At 57.7% G+C, this 13,770-nt stretch overlaps 1 protein-coding gene across 1 annotated transcript in view; it reads left to right on the forward strand.

Annotated features, from left to right (window-relative positions):
• Positions 1 to 13,770, forward strand: part of INTS8 (integrator complex subunit 8) — a 53,695-nt gene that overhangs the window by 16,029 nt on the left and 23,896 nt on the right. Inside the window, exons 11-18 of the mRNA XM_032974705.2 lie at positions 2,181 to 2,328; positions 3,110 to 3,183; positions 4,781 to 4,953; positions 7,861 to 7,997; positions 8,788 to 8,898; positions 9,538 to 9,847; positions 10,739 to 10,857; positions 11,753 to 11,916. Of these exons, the coding sequence (XP_032830596.2) occupies positions 2,181 to 2,328; positions 3,110 to 3,183; positions 4,781 to 4,953; positions 7,861 to 7,997; positions 8,788 to 8,898; positions 9,538 to 9,847; positions 10,739 to 10,857; positions 11,753 to 11,916 (1,236 nt within the window). The remainder of the gene's footprint in view (positions 1 to 2,180; positions 2,329 to 3,109; positions 3,184 to 4,780; positions 4,954 to 7,860; positions 7,998 to 8,787; positions 8,899 to 9,537; positions 9,848 to 10,738; positions 10,858 to 11,752; positions 11,917 to 13,770) is intronic.

Below are 13,770 nucleotides of genomic sequence, written 5' to 3' on the forward strand. Positions count from 1 at the left end.
GTAAACAAAGCATCCAAACACAAATGCATGAAACTGAACCGTCCCCATTATATACTTCAGCCCCTTGGTGTTAGAATTTTAACCCTTATTATAGTAAGACTTGTTTAAAACTTATTTAAGATTTTAGATTCCTATATGTTGAATGTATGCACCATCCTGCCAAAGTAAATTCCGTGTCGGTGTGAACTTACATGGCGAATAAAACCATTTCTGATTCTGATTCTGATCATACTAGGCCAAGTCCACTGAGGTATTAATTTATTTCTCATTCGCGCGGCGTTCCTCCGCAAACCTCCCGAACTCCGCTCCTCTGCGGAATCTCTTCCCCGAGTCCCGGCGTGCGAACGCACTGCTCCGGTCCTGGCCTCCCTCCGCTGGCTTCCTGCAGCAGTTCAGAGTGGGAGTTTCAGATCCTCCTCCTCCTCCTCCTCCTCGTGACCGACGAGGCTCTCAACAAAATAGACGGACCCGAATTATCTGGCAGATTAGTTAACCGCCCCCCCCCAACCCCCACCACATGTGTGGCCATCATCCGGAAGGCTTTGTTCTCCCGACGGCCGGTGACCCCTGTACAATCCCCGGACGTGGCTCCTCCGCACGACGTGTGACCACCCCCCCTCTTCCCTTCTGCTGTGCTGTCCCACGCCCCCTCCCCCGCCCCCCCGGCCTGTGGAACGTTTACCCAGCGCTGTTTGTTCTTCAACGGCGTAGTTTACACCCCGGCCCGACAACGCGTTCACTCTCTCCGCGGCGTTCGCTCCCTCCGCCGAATCGGCGCCTGTCCGTCGTCTTAGCTGCTCCTCCCCTGGGGCCGTGGCCGAAACAGCACGAGTCATCGCCGGGCGCGTCGTTTCACGCGACGTGTCCTCGCTGCAACGCGGTGCGTTCGTCCAACTCGGGAGCACCCTTAGCACGAGGCGGAACGTCCCGTCAGGACACGGAACGCCCCGTCAGGACGCGGTTCCCGAGCGGTCGACGGCGAACCACTTCATGGAACTTTTCTTGCCAGTATCAAAATGTAACGATCGATACGTTTTGCCCTTTCTGGGAATATAAAAAGGGGTGTTATAAATGCCCCGATAGCGCATTGTCCTTGTACTGTACGCCTATTGGCGTTCTCTGGTTCCAACACTTTGAAACTCGGCTCAAAAGAAAGCTGTCTCTGGTGTGGACCAATGATCAGTTTCAAAGACAATGCCACATATTATATCGGAGCATGTTTTTTTGTTTGCATGTTCACCACAAACATACGTGGTGAATGCAGACAGGATTCCTTGACGAAGGATCCTGTTCGGTGTTTTGACATCTTACCGCAGCTGTTTTATTGGCAGAAGGGGTGAAACCCATTGTTATACGGCGAACTGCTTTTTCGAGCCGCGCGGCTGAGCGGTGCGATACGGTGCGATACGGTACGATACGGGACGATACGGTGCGATATGGTACGATACGGGACGATACGGTACGATACGGTACGCGGAATGATACGGTGACGCGGTCGGCGTTACCCTCGGTTGTTTGTCCTGCTGTCACGCTTGTGTGTGTGTGTGTGTAGTAGTAGCAGTAGAGTGGGGAGCGGTGGTGCAGCGGTTAGCGCTACGCTGCGCTACGAACCTGGCGACCCGGGTTCGATTCCCGCTCACGGCCAACACCGGTGACGATTATCTGAACCGGTCCCGGGCCCTCCCCTAGGTCGACTCAGCCTCAAATGAGTACCTGGTGCGGTGTGTAGTAAACATCGCCACTGGGGAGACAAAGGCGGTCGGGCGTGGTGCTGGCCACCCCACCCCCTCGTGTACCGTTCCGGCCTTCATAGGTGCTCGCTAACAGCACTTGCCCCTACAGTCTGTTACGGGCTACACGGGGGGATCTTTGATCTTTGAGTAGTAGAGTACATCGTGTCTCGCCAAACCGTATCGTTGCGCTATTGGCGGGGAAATGGTTATCTCGCTTGGCGTGTCTTTCGCTCGGCGCGGCACGTTTTCAGGAACGCATCTGCCGTGTTAAACGAGGGCTCGCTTTACATCTGTTGGCGATGTGCGGTGCCTGCCGCGGGTACAATTTTAGAAAAGCCTCTTTCTAAACTTTAATTTATTATTATTATTATTACTCAAGTTGCTATTCAGACGATTGTCGCCTCTTGCCGTTTCACGCAAAAAAAAAAAAACCCCCCGCGCATGCAGGAGCGGCGGCGCTGGCCTGGAGGAGCTGTGCGCACGCGCGTGCGTGTGCAACGGCGTGCGAGACCTGTGCCAGGGACGTCCCGCTGGGGTCTCCTTCCTGCAGCTGCTGCAGAAGCCGTCCGCCGAGACGATCGACTTCCTGCTGGAGGTGAGCCGCCCCACCCCACGTCGCCGCCCTCCGCCCCGCGCGCCTCGCCCGTCTCGATCATTAAATTTACGTTTATTTTGTTTCAAAGGAGGCGAGAGCCTCCAAGAGGGATGAGTAGTCTCACTCGCGAGAATGAGTGATTGAGTTAGGTGAGTTGGGCGGGCGAGGTGGTGGGCGAGTGGGTAAATGATTGAGGTGAGCGGTGGTGGAGCGGTTAGCGCGCTGCGCTGCGAACCCGGCGACCCGTGTTCGATTCCCGCTCACAGTCGACACCAGTGACGATTATGTGAACCGGTCCTGGGCATTGCCTAGGTCGACTCAGCCTCAAATGAGTATCTGGTGAGGTGTGCAAGAAACTCGGGAGGCTGGCAATAAAAGCGTTGTACAGCTAGCCAGTGAAGTGGAGGTTGTGATTGGTGGGTGTGGGACGTGTGTCTGTGTGTGTGTCTGTGTGTAAGATGTGGGGAGCGGTAGTGTCGTGGTTAGCGCATTACGCTACAAATCCGGTGACCCAAGTTCGATTCCCGCTCACCGGGCAACACCAGTGACGATTATTTGAACCGGTCATGGGCCTCCTCCCCTAGGTCGATTCAGCCTCAAATGAGTACCTGGTGCGGTGTGTAGTAAACATCGCCACTGGGGGAGACAAAGGCGGCCGGGCGTGGTGCTGGCCACCCACCCCCTCGTGTGCCGTGCCGGCCTTCGTAGGTGCCGCTCGCTAACAGCACTTGCCCCAACAGTCTGTTCAGGCTATGCGGGGGATCTTTGTCTTTGTGTGCAGGTGTGTTTGCGTTCCATCAAGGGAGACCAATCATTGGACTCCACGAGAAGGAAGAACATGGCTCAGTTTCTGAAGTGAGTCAGATTTTTCTGTTGCGTGTAGTCACTCTTAAGATGCTTCTTGTTCACGTTTTTGTTTTGTTGCGGTTGCACCCGAGTCAAGGGCCGCATGGCTCACAGGGTTATACCTGACGAATGAAACTGAAACATGGGGCAGGAGATGGGTTTCGTCTCTCGTGTAAGTTTCCGCCGGTTGAGTATTAACTGCAACGACAACAACGAGCATTGAAATGGAGCAGCATCGTCGTTCATGCAAACTGCATCTCGCAACCACCCACACATGGAGGCATGTATAGAGTAAGATGTTCACAGGCAATTGCAGGTATGTACGTTGAACTTCTTTCGCACCGTATGTAGCCAGCCGTGCTTATCGGAGGTTCGTGGGACAGGACAGCAACACTAAACGCGCAAAAAAGCAGTTCAAAAGAAATGGATTTTCAATCTCCATCGCCAGCATCAACATCATCATCATCACCATGATCAACATCATCACCATCATCATCAACCTCATCAACCTCATCAGCGTCATCAACATCATAATCAACATCATCATCAACATCATCATCATCAACATCATCACCATCATCAACATCATCACCATGTATGTACGTTGAACTTCTTTCGCACCGTACGTCGCCAGCCGTGCTAATCGGAGGTTGCGGGGAAAGGACAGCGAACACTAAACACAAAGAGGAGTTCTGAAGAGATTGAGTTTTCAATCTAGATTTCTAATGCGTATGAATTGTGCGAGGAAATCCGCGCGCCCGGAGAAAATCCGCACGTGCAAGAGGGTTGTATCGCTCCATCCCATACAGGCGGGACAGATGGAGATTAGTCCGCACTTTGCTGTACCGCCTTCAAGGAAATGGGAGGTTCGCAAACGTCCGCGCTAGCTGCCATCCCTCGCTGCTGCTGCCTCCCACAGCGCTGGATCACAGGCAGCCACGTGCAACAGCATAGCCACCGCCGCCGCCGCCGCCGCCGCCGCCGCCCGGCTGTAGTGTATTTACTTGCCCGGATGGGCCAAGGGAGATATATCCGAAGGTCCTTCGGCACGGACCCATCGATGAGAGCGCAAGTAAGCGCACGGCTCCGCAACACAGAGGGGGAGGACTGCGCAGAGATCTGCGCCGGCCGCGTACGGTGTGCACGCGCAGACACGTAAATCTGTCATGAATTTGTTTCGACGGCTGGTGTCTTTTTTATTTTTTAAATAATCCGCAGCCCTCGTGGGCGCGTCCGTCCCGCGCGTCTGTCCGCTCACAACAACGAGCGGAGCGCCGGGCGGCTAAAACGCAGCAAGTTGGCGCAGTCGGGGGCACAGGTGGTGCATCTGCCGGTTATCTCAGTCGGTCGACCCGTGGCACCCGCTGGATCTGTCCCGTGACCTCCTGCCAGCAGCGAAACCCTTCGACACTTGGCGTGGCCTCCAAGTGCACCTGTCCCGGCACGGGCGCCGCGGTGACGTCGCCGCCGCTTTGTGTCGAATGGTGGGCGGTGTTGTTGGCTGTGCCCGTGCACACCTGTCTGACCGCACGTCTCGTCCGTCCGCGCGTCCGTCCACCGCCCGTCCGCGTGTCCGCCCCCGCTGCGCCCGTCCGCGCTGCGCAAGGAACCTGTGCCTGCAGCTGGAGGACCTGCAGCTGGTGTTCATGGTGTCGTCGCACGAGCTGTTCATGCGCCTGCTGGAGGACGGGGAGAGGCAGGCGCTGCTCGAGACCATGCGGCGACGCTCGCCCACGTTTCAGCCCGCCTCCACCAGGTCGGCCTTCCAGGACATTCCCGGTGAGCGGTCAGCGGTCAGTGAAGGGCGACGGGTTTTTGCTGTACGTGGAGAGACGGGTGTCCGAGTGACACCCAGTGGGCCTTCCAGGATATTCCGAGTGAGTGGTGAGCGAGGGTGTCTATCTCCTGTGGCTCACGCAAGCTAGGGAAGGGCCCTTGTCTCTCTCTGTCCCGTGGCTCACACAAGCCAGGGAAGGGCCCTTGTCTCTCTCTGTCCCGTGGCTCACACAAGCCAGGGAAGGGCCCTTGTCTCTCTCTGTCCCGTGGCTCTCACAAGCCAGGGAAGGGCCCTTGTCTCTCTGTCCCGTGGCTCTCACAAGCCAGGGAAGGGCCCTTGTCTCTCTGTCCCGTGGCTCACGCAAGCCAGGGAAGGGCCCTTGTCTCTCTCTGTCCCGTGGCTCACACAAACCAGGGAAGGGCCCTTGTCTCTCTCTGTCCCGTGGCTCACACGAGCCAGGGAAGGGCCCTTGTCTCTCTCTGTCCCGTGGCTCACACAAACCAGGGAAGGGCCCTTGTCTCTCTCTGTCCCGTGGCTCACGCAAGCTAGGGAAGGGCCCTTGTCTCTCTCTGTCCCGTGGCTCACACAAACCAGGGAAGGGCCCTTGTCTTTCTGTCCCGTGGCTCTCACAAGCCAGGGAAGGGCCCTTGTCTCTCTCTGTCCCGTGGCTCACACAAGCCAGGGAAGGGCCCTTGTCTCTCTCTGTCCCGTGGCTCACACAAGCCAGGGAAGGGCCCTTGTCTCTCTGTCCCGTGGCTCACACAAGCCAGGGAAGGGCCCTTGTCTCTCTCTGTCCCGTGGCTCACACAAGCCAGGGAAGGGCCCTTGTCTCTCTCTGTCCCGTGGCTCTCACAAGCCAGGGAAGGGCCCTTGTCTCTCTGTCCCGTGGCTCTCACAAGCCAGGGAAGGGCCCTTGTCTCTCTGTCCCGTGGCTCACGCAAGCCAGGGAAGGGCCCTTGTCTCTCTCTGTCCCGTGGCTCACACAAACCAGGGAAGGGCCCTTGTCTCTCTCTGTCCCGTGGCTCACACAAGCCAGGGAAGGGCCCTTGTCTCTCTCTGTCCCGTGGCTCACAGAAGCCAGGGAAGGGCCCTTGTCTCTCTCTGTCCCGTGGCTCTCACAAGCCAGGGAAGGGCCCTTGTCTCTCTGTCCCGTGGCTCTCACAAGCCAGGGAAGGGCCCTTGTCTCTCTGTCCCGTGGCTCACGCAAGCCAGGGAAGGGCCCTTGTCTCTCTCTGTCCCGTGGCTCACACAAACCAGGGAAGGGCCCTTGTCTCTCTCTGTCCCGTGGCTCACACGAGCCAGGGAAGGGCCCTTGTCTCTCTCTGTCCCGTGGCTCACACAAACCAGGGAAGGGCCCTTGTCTCTCTCTGTCCCGTGGCTCACGCAAGCTAGGGAAGGGCCCTTGTCTCTCTCTGTCCCGTGGCTCACACAAACCAGGGAAGGGCCCTTGTCTTTCTGTCCCGTGGCTCTCACAAGCCAGGGAAGGGCCCTTGTCTCTCTCTGTCCCGTGGCTCACACAAGCCAGGGTAGGGCCCTTGTCTCTCTGTCCCGTGGCTCACACAAGCCAGGGAAGGGCCCTTGTCTCTCTCTGTCCCGTGGCTCACACGAGCCAGGGAAGGGCCCTTGTCTCTCTCTGTCCCGTGGCTCACACAAGCTAGGGAAGGGCCCTTGTCTCTCTGTCCTGTGGCTCTCACAAGCCAGGGAAGGGCCCTTGTCTCTCTCTGTCCCGTGGCTCTCACAAGCCAGGGAAGGGCCCTTGTCTCTCTCTGTCCCGTGGCTCACACAAACCAGGGAAGGGCCCTTGTCTCTCTCTGTCCCGTGGCTCACACGAGCCAGGGAAGGGCCCTTGTCTCTCTCTGTCCCGTGGCTCACACAAACCAGGGAAGGGCCCTTGTCTCTCTCTGTCCCGTGGCTCACGCAAGCTAGGGAAGGGCCCTTGTCTCTCTCTGTCCCGTGGCTCACACAAACCAGGGAAGGGCCCTTGTCTTTCTGTCCCGTGGCTCTCACAAGCCAGGGAAGGGCCCTTGTCTCTCTCTGTCCCGTGGCTCACACAAGCCAGGGAAGGGCCCTTGTCTCTCTCTGTCCCATGGTTCTCACAAGCTAGGGAAGGGCCCTTGTCTCTCTGTCCCGTGGCTCACACAAGCCAGGGAAGGGCCCTTGTCTCTCTCTGTCCCGTGGCTCACACAAGCCAGGGAAGGGCCCTTGTCTCTCCTATAGCTCACGGGATCCAGGGAAAAGGGATTAACGGTGAGCGAGGCGTGATCGGTAGCGCCGTACGTGGAGAGACGGGCGACCGCGGTGGCGCCGACAACTCGAGGGAGCAGAAAGTTTCCAGTCGTTTGCTTGTCACCTGCATTGACATTCGATCAGGAACGTGGGCAATCGGACGCGTTGACAGAGGATTTGGATCAATTGCTGAAATGTGCATCGAATGGCAAGGGGCAGGCGATTGCTTGGAATTGCACCGAAGGCGACAACTTGGATCGGAAAACTCGAGAAGTCCCGTTGCCTATAAATTGAACAGGTTCGTCAATAGTGCCGTGGCCTTAAAACACAAGAGATATACTGGGCGACGTTTCGGGCAACATCCCTTCTTCGTCGCACATGTTGACGAGTTTCTTTGTTGTTTGTGCTTGTGCACCCCTGCCAACGCAACAGCAGCAGCAGCAGCATCGCCACGTGATCTATGAAAAATAGGCAAGTGGCTAGAGGTGATGACAGCAGCCTAACGAACCGAGAGACTGCGCCTGACAGAGCGCTACGTCCACCGCGAAGATGGAGCGAGGGGAGCGGATCGCCAGGGTTGCCAGGGGGGGATTGTGACGGTGCTCTGGTGGGGTCTTCGTCCAGCGGTGGATCGATCGCAGCCAGCGGTTTATTGATTTATTTCCCTCTCTCTTCGACCCAAGTGACGTCGCCCAGCGTGAGCGTCGGGCAGCTGGAGCAGCAGCTGATCGTCACCTTTGACCCGTGGCGGATCCGACAGATCCTCATCGAGCTGCACGGCCTCACATCCGACCGCCAGTTCTGGACGGTCTCCAGCAAGGTGAGTGGCGCTGCGGTGGCTAGGAGATGTTAACTCCCTCGCCTGGTATGGAGGAGGTTGTGGGTTCGATCCCGACCTCGAGGCCTGCTGTATATATGTGAAGTTTGCGTGTTCTCCACGTGGGCGCGTGGATTTTTCTCCGGGTCCTCCAGTTTTTCCCTCCACGTTTAGAAGCTATGCGTTTTAGAGTTTTTGGCTGCGATAAATTTGCGCTTGAAAAGCCGCTTTGTGTTGAGCTGTCATTTGTGATAGCCAGGTTACTTCTGAAAAAGAGGTGTATAGCTCAAGTGGGCCTAACCAGGTAAAATAAAATGAGTTTAGTTTTAGAGTTCCCTCCGCTCCTAACCCACTCACTATTACACCCTTTTTCCACTGCCACATTAGAGCGGGGCCAGCACGGGGCCAGCACGGTACGGGTGGTTTTCCATTGGCAGTTTACCGAGCCAGAACCGAACCGTGCTACGCCGGCCTCACGTGGGGTTGGTGATCGTTGGCCCCCCAAAAAATGTTTTAACGTAAAAAAAAAACTCAAATTTAAAATCGCACTGTCGAAGCTCGGGCGCGCGGAGTGAAACGTCGGACGTCACTTAGAACAACGCGCGGTGCCGCGACCCCAAAAACGCGTCGGCTGAAACGCCGCGAGCGTTGCTCTACTCGGCGGGCGGCGCTTCCACTGAAGGGGTCGGCGCTGGTTACGCCGTCGTGATGTCTCACGTTGTTCCCCCCCCCCCCCCCCACCCCGACCTCGCCCCCACCCCATCCCCCACCCCATCCCCCCCCCACCGATCAGTGGGAACTGCTGGGCGGCTACACGAGCTGCATCCTCAGCATGAAGGAGGACGTGACCCGCGACCTCCTCTACATCCTCATGGCCAAAGCGCTGCGCTGCCTCAACAACAGGGTCACTCCTCCTCCATCCTCCATCCTCCTCCCTTCCTCCTCCCTTCCTCCTCCTCCCTTCCTCCTCCTACCCCCCCCCCCCACCTCGCCCCTCCTCCTCCATCGTCGTCCTCCTCTGATTTTTTTCCGTAACTCCCCATCACGCGCAGCGACAGCAACACTATACGAGGGAGGGGGGGAGGGAGGTGGGTCGAATGGGAGGGAGGGGGGGAGGCAAGGTGATGGAGGGACGGAGAGGTGGAGACAGACACATAGGAGATGAATAGAGAGATTGAGAAACGCGGGAACAGATGCTGGAGGAAGAGAGGACAGGGAGGAGAGAGGGACACGGAGAGACGGATGGATCGAAACGAACGGATGGAGGGGTAGCGAGAGTGAGGGGGGGGACATCGAGATGGATTAGAGAGACCGAGAGAGAAGCAGAGAAGATGGAGTGAGATGTATGCGCGTTGAACTTCTTTCGCACCGTACGTAGCCAACCGTGCTAATCGGAGGTGCGGGGAGATGGATGGATCGAAAGGATGGTTGAAGGCAGTGGTTTGGAGGTAGCGAGTGGTAGCTCACAGCTCTCTGTACAACATCACACTTGTCGTTACATTTCAAGCCGCCTGACGTTCCGCTCCCCCCCCCCCCCCCGCAGGACCACTCGCGCTGCCGCCAGCTTCTCACGGCGAGCCTGGAGCTCGTCGCCGATTTCTCCCCCCGCCTGCGCCAGGTGGTGCTCAACGAGCTTCTGCTGCTCGACGTGCGGGACAGCGGAGACGCGCCCACCGCGGCGGCCGCGGCGGCGGCACCGCCAGGAGTCCAACCGCAGCTCCCGGGCGGCGGCGGGGCGGGCGGCGGGGCCCCGTCCTCGTTGTTTTCATCGTCGGGCGGAGGGGCTCCCGTCGAGCAGAGGCCGCGGGACATCATCGGCCGCGCACGGGGATACTTGGAGAGCCGGCAGCAGGGTGGGTTGGGTGCGTCCGTGGGCGCGTGGGTGGATGGGTCGGGTGCATTGGCGGGTGAGTGGGGTGCACTGATGGGCGGGTTGGTCAGTCGGTCGGTCGGTCGATGGGTGGGTGGGTCGGTTGACCATGTACGGTGCAAAAGAAGTTTAACGTGCATTGGATGTGTAACGGTGATGCTGCACCGAATCAATGATGAAAGTGATCGATTCTCATGCAAACAGTGAATTTGGCGTGCGACGATTCGTCGGGCAAAATCCTAACACCGCGCCTGCTTGTTTCGAGTTAATTTTGTTGAACCAGGTGAATACTCAAGAGCCCTGGATGAGCCTCACATTTGCAAGAGTGATTTCGGTGGGGTGGAGATGGGGGGAGCGGTTTACCAAACTTACAAAAGCAATCGCGTAAAGACACGTCTGACAATTGATCACGATAGAAATTCAGGACAACAGCGACCGAATAGAAATCGTAGAGAAAAAGAACAACCACGACAAACGAGGGACATGGCTCTTGACACGGAGGCGGCGAGATGTTATCTCCCTTGCTTGGTATGCAGGAGGTCGTGGGTTCGATCCCGACCCTGACGAGGCCTGCTGCTGCATATTTAGAGTTTGCGTGTCTCTCGCTCTCCCCGTGGCCGTGTGGATTTTTCTCCGGGCCCCTCCGGTTTTTCCCACCACATTTAGAATCAACGTCACGCGTTTTATTTGGCCGCTGTAAATCTCCACGCGATGATGATGAGCCACTTGCGACCAGGTCGCTTCCGAAAAAAATACCTCCATCACAGCTCAGTGGGGCCTTACCTGGTAAAATAAAATAGCTAGCTTTTAGTTTAGACTCCCACGTTTGGACAATTCCGTCACGACCTCCCTCCCCCTTCCCCCGCGCCCGCAGACGTCCCGACGAGGCAGGTTATCGCCGAAGGGTGCGTCTGCCTCCTGCTCAACTGGAAGGAGTACGAGTACCTGGCCCTGCAGACTTTGGTGGCCGCCCTGCACAACCCCTACGTGAAGGTCGGCGATGATGGGCGGCAGGCGGGACGACACGGGCGCGCGTGGCCTGCTGACGAGCGAACGACAGTGGCCGAGGGTTTTTGCGTTCGGCGATTTTTAAAGACAATATTTTTCTATCTAGTTATTTTTTAGTTATTTAAAATTTTCCCCTGTAGGAGCCCGGTACAGAGCACAAACCGTGACATAGGGGGAGGGGGGGGGAGGTGGTGTACAGAAACTCCGTGGACATAAGTCCCAACAAACGCTGAGGGGGCGGGAATGTCTTCAGCGGTTTTACCACCCAGTGGAGGAACGTCCTCAATATCGGCCGTCAGAAGTTTGGCGGTCGTTGGCGCCGGCTCCGTGCCGCCGTTAGCACTTGTCCGTGTTCTTTTTCTCTTTATTTCTATCCTCGCGCCCTCCTTGCGGGGAAAACTTGAACTCGTTAGAAATTGTGCGGCTTTTGGAGACGCGATTTCACGAATCGAAGGTAGGCACCGGCCAAGTCGAATCGCCGTAATCCATCGGCTCAATTTCAGGGACCAATGTTTACATGCCGTCAGTAGCGTAACTAGCGTGGGCGCAAGGGGGGTACCTTGGCCCCCCCCTGAAGGTTAAGAAAGTACGAGTTGGGGCCCCCTTGACAACCGCCACGAGATACGTTTTCAACAACATTGTAAATGAACAACGAACGTACGCAATGATGTTATTAGGCAAGAGGAGCCCGCGATACAATAACAGCCTCTAAGTGCGACCGTGCGAGACAAATCGGATACTGGGGCCCCACCTTGCCGATTGCCGCACCACCCCCTGAGCTGACGGCGTCGTGCCTACGCCACCGCACGCCGTCCAAGACTAACCGCCCTCTCGCCTGCCTCCCACCTCGCCCGCCCGCGTCCCCCGCCGACCCGTCCAGCTGGGCCAGCTGCTTGCCGGCACGTGCCGCGACGTCCCGGGGCCCAAGGAGAGCCGCCGTGCCGCCAAGGAGCTGTGGGAAACGGTGGTTTACATCTTCTCGTCGGGGCCCGCTCAGGCTCGCAAGCAGCCCCTCGAAGGCAAGGGGACCCCCCTAATGTTCCGGTGAGATCGCTGTGCGTGCGGGGGGGGCCCCCCCCGTACCCCCCCCCTCCCGCCTCCCGCCTCCCCCCACCGACCCACCTCCCCAACAACAGCAACGCGAGCGTGGGTGGCGGAGTTGAGTTTGCGTAGTTTTTGTTTGGTCGACGTTTTGATTGCGGGCTCGACTTTTTTTGTTTTTACGTTCGGCTTCGGAAACCCCGCGCGGCCGTTGGCGGAGGGTGCGGAACGAAAAGGAGAAAGAATCGCGCAAAACACCGCACGCGGAGGGCGACGGGCACTCTTGGAATTCCACTTTGAGAGAGAGAGAGACAGAGGAAACGTGGGTTAGGGAACACACGCGGGTTAATGACGTCATCGTCGTCCTCGTCAGCCAAAGGCGTTGACGGAACGTGAACGGGGGTTTGTGCCGGACGCGTCGCGGCCGGAAGGCACGGAGACGGACGATGGTCGAGAATAATGACGGAACGGCAAAGCCGCCAAGAGGAGTGGAACGCGTCGGGAGAGGACGTGCCACACAGTGGAGGAGATGAAGCGATGGAATTATCGCTCGTGTGCAGGGGCTGCGACGAGAGTGAGCGACCAGGGGAGCAGTAGCAGAGAAGGAGCGAACCCCACGTCCCATTGATTCGGGGACGGTCGAGTGAGAGAGGAGAGGGACAGACACGGGCGTGAATGAGAAGGCAACTCCTTCATCCCTCCTCTCTCTCTCAAACTCAACTCTCTCATCCCCCACTACCCCAACTCGCTCGGCGCGCACACACGCACGAGCGACGCGGGTGAGTCACCGCCCCTCCCGTGCAAGTGCGCCGCTCGCTCCGCTCGGTCTTTGATGCGGCGGCGGCGTCGGCGGCGGTTTGGAAAATAAACACAACGGGGGTGGTCGCGGGGTGGCTCGGGGGTCGGAGACGGCTGAGCCGCCAACGCCGAGAGCCCCTGAGTTCACACCCCGGGTTCGGCTGCTGCCGCCGCCGCCCGGTCACCGGTGACTCGCATAGAGGCCCCCCCCCCCCCCCCCCCTCGTAGCCTCGCACAGACACTCCGTAGACTCGCATAGAGACTCATCGACTCGCACAGACACTCCGTAGACTTGCATAGAGACCCGTAGACTCGTATAGAGACTCTTAGACTCACTGGCGGAGCCAGTGGGGGGGGGGTGGGGTGGCACGTGCCCCCCCGATGATCCGATCGAAATCCCTCATTTGGATTGGATCATTGGGGTATTAGTAATAAATCGGCATTTTGCGACCCCCACTGCCACTGTGTAGCATATTATTATTACGTGCCAAGGACTTTATGAGATGATAGGACAATAGTCTGAGTCCATAATTGGCAATAAGTAACGGAAAAGCGGTTATAAGTGACTCAGAATTGTGCGCATTTGCGTATACAGTACACGACTTCCCTGAAGGCATCAACACCTTCAGCGAGCGCTATGCCGATCACACGCGGTTCGCAATTCGACCCTCGATCGATGGCTGCACCAACGCCGCACTCGCGTCGAATACAAAGCAAGGGACAAGTCCTTACTAACAACTCCTCACTCACTAACAACTCCTTACTCACTAACAACTCCTATCGTTTTTCATTGCTGGAGGGGTTGCCCCCCCTACCTGAAAATCCTGGCTCCGCCATTGCTTAGACTCGCATAAAGACCCACAGACTCACATAGAGACCCCTGTATACTCACATAGAGACCCTTAGACTCACATAGACACCCACAGACTCACATAGAGACCCCGTATTCTCACATAGAGACCCTCGTATTCTCACATAGAGCCACTTAGACTCACATAGACACCCACAGACTTACATAGAGACCCCGTATTCTCACATAGAGACCCTCGTATTCTCACA

Source organism: Petromyzon marinus, chromosome 54, assembly GCF_048934315.1.
Source record: "Petromyzon marinus isolate PM22_M1 ecotype Great Lakes invasive population chromosome 54, UKy_Petmar_22M1.pri1.0, whole genome shotgun sequence".
In the NCBI taxonomy this organism is placed as follows: domain Eukaryota; kingdom Metazoa; phylum Chordata; class Hyperoartia; order Petromyzontiformes; family Petromyzontidae; genus Petromyzon; species Petromyzon marinus.